This window comes from Ornithodoros turicata, chromosome 3, assembly GCF_037126465.1.
Source record: "Ornithodoros turicata isolate Travis chromosome 3, ASM3712646v1, whole genome shotgun sequence".
NCBI classification, from domain to species: domain Eukaryota; kingdom Metazoa; phylum Arthropoda; class Arachnida; order Ixodida; family Argasidae; genus Ornithodoros; species Ornithodoros turicata.
The window spans coordinates 36,675,066-36,677,022 of record NC_088203.1 but is presented as its reverse complement, the minus strand read 5'-3'; the positions used below and the strand labels follow the sequence as shown (position 1 = coordinate 36,677,022).

Sequence of the window (1,957 nt, the reverse complement as noted above, 5' to 3'; positions counted from 1 at the left end):
AACTGCGCGAAGTTGTATGTCTGCTCTACAATATTAGGTCGTGTATCCCTTGCTCAGTTCTCAGGCAGACATTGCTATCTTCGGGTCACTCCATACTGAGATACGGTTTAACAATATTTTTCAACTGTTCATTACTTGGAAGAACAGGATTAACTAGGGCTTAAGATATGCCTTAAAAAGTGTGTCCTTTCGCCAACACACGCGTTCAGACTGTTTATTTAAACAAAATAATCTTCCTACATTTGATAACTGACGTGCCCAGATAGTGATTCGCAAATATTACTGGACCGATAATTTTAAGACTGTGCGGATCCTTCCAATACAAACCAGACGCCCTGAAATATATATTGCCCCTAGAATCTTCACTTTTTATGAAAAAGAATGTAGAGGAGGTGGGGTCCCTCTACATGAGTCCCGTCTGGCGGTGATGGTATGCCATGGAGAGGCGATGACGGTGGCCTATCTCCATGGCCGCGCCCGTGGAATGGAGAAGCGGGTGCTCCAGGCGCGTGTCCATCCTCGTCGTTGTCCACCGGCCGCTACATCACTCCCCCCCTCAGACGCGGAGCGGCGATAAAGCAGATGATGTCCACGTGTTGGCGACCGTGGTTAACATGCACGGTTGAACAGGATGACGGCACGGCACACGGTGGCGAAGCATCACAGCTGATGAGGCATCACGATCCGTTAGTCCGAGAAAAGCGGGGAAGAGAGTGAGGCGCTGGCGAAGTGGTGGTTGTGGGGTGCCGCTACCGGTACGGGAACCAAAGCTCAGAGTCCCAAGGATGCAGAGGGTGAGGCTGTTGCTAGACGAGGGAGAGACCAGGACAGCCGTTCGCTGGACGCTCGTCAGAGAGCAACTGAACGAGCGCAGATTTATTTCTCGCGCGCCTTGGCAGGCTGCGCGCTGACAATGATAATGGCGCTACAACTGCCCCCCCCCCTAAGGCGATGCAGGATTGCGTCGGTTGGTGACGAGGTGCGTCGCCCAGGAGACTCGAAGGTTGGGATTACAGGTAACGGCCGGGGCAGGGAGAGAAGGAAGGGAGCCGTCGATGAATGAGACAGCTGGGATGGTACTGGCAGGTGGGGTGCTGTCGAGCCATGCTGGTTTTAGACGCTCGATGTTGACGTTGTCCTGCCGTCCGTTGATGAGTACAGTGAAGAATGAGGACGACCGGTGCAGTACGGGGTGAGGGCCGGTGTAGGGTGGCTGCAGAGACTTCCGGACGCTGTTACAGCGGACGAAAACATGCGTGCACCGGGACAGTTCGGGGTGTTGATAGGCGGGTCTCCGTGCAAGCTGGCGAGTAGACGCGGGACGCAGAGAAGCCATGGCACCCTGGAGGCAGGATACAAAGTCCGCCCGAGAAAGGGTAATGTTCGGGGCTGGCGCGACAAGGTCACCGAGAAGGCGGAGGGCTGAACCGTACACCATGTCGGCTGAGGTTCCCCCGAAGTCCGGCTTGAAGGCGGTGCGGATGCCAAGGAGGATGACAGGTATTGCCTCAGGCCAAGGGGTCTCTGGGGTGGCCCGCAACGCAACCTTGGTTTGACGATGTAAGCGCTCCACTCCATTAGATGAGCGATGATAGGCTGTGGTACGGATACGGCGGGTGCCGAGCGTATTCATGAGATTTGTGAACAGCGCCGATTCAAATTGGGGGGCCTCGATCCGTGGTAATCATCGAGGGAACCCCGAATCGGGATACCCATTCACGGATGAGGGCTGAGGCGACGGTAGGGGCTGTCGCATCAGGTAATGGGATTGCTTCTGGCCAGCGTGTGAATCGATCGATGATGGTGAGGAGGAGGTATCTAAAGCCTTGAGACAGCGGGAGGGGACCAACAAGGTCGATATGGATGTGATCGAAACGCTGGTCAGGTGGTGTGAAAGTCGAAGGTGGAATACGGCTGTGGCGCTGAACTTTGTTGCGTTGGCAGGGGAGGCATGACT

The 1,957-nt window shown here is 55.4% G+C and overlaps 1 protein-coding gene across 1 annotated transcript; it reads right to left on the bottom strand.

Moving 5' to 3' along the window:
* Positions 1–943: 943 nt before the first annotated feature.
* On the bottom strand, positions 944–1,633 carry LOC135389318 (uncharacterized). Its single transcript, XM_064619380.1, has one exon. It carries the CDS (start codon positions 1,631–1,633, stop codon positions 944–946), a length of 690 nt encoding a protein of 229 aa, XP_064475450.1.
* Positions 1,634–1,957: the final 324 nt, after the last annotated feature.

What these genes read in the sequence shown, in the direction of transcription:
- LOC135389318 (XM_064619380.1), bottom strand. Translation starts at nt 1,633, where the DNA reads ATGAATACGCTCGGCACCCGCCGTATCCGTACCACAGCCTATCATCGC.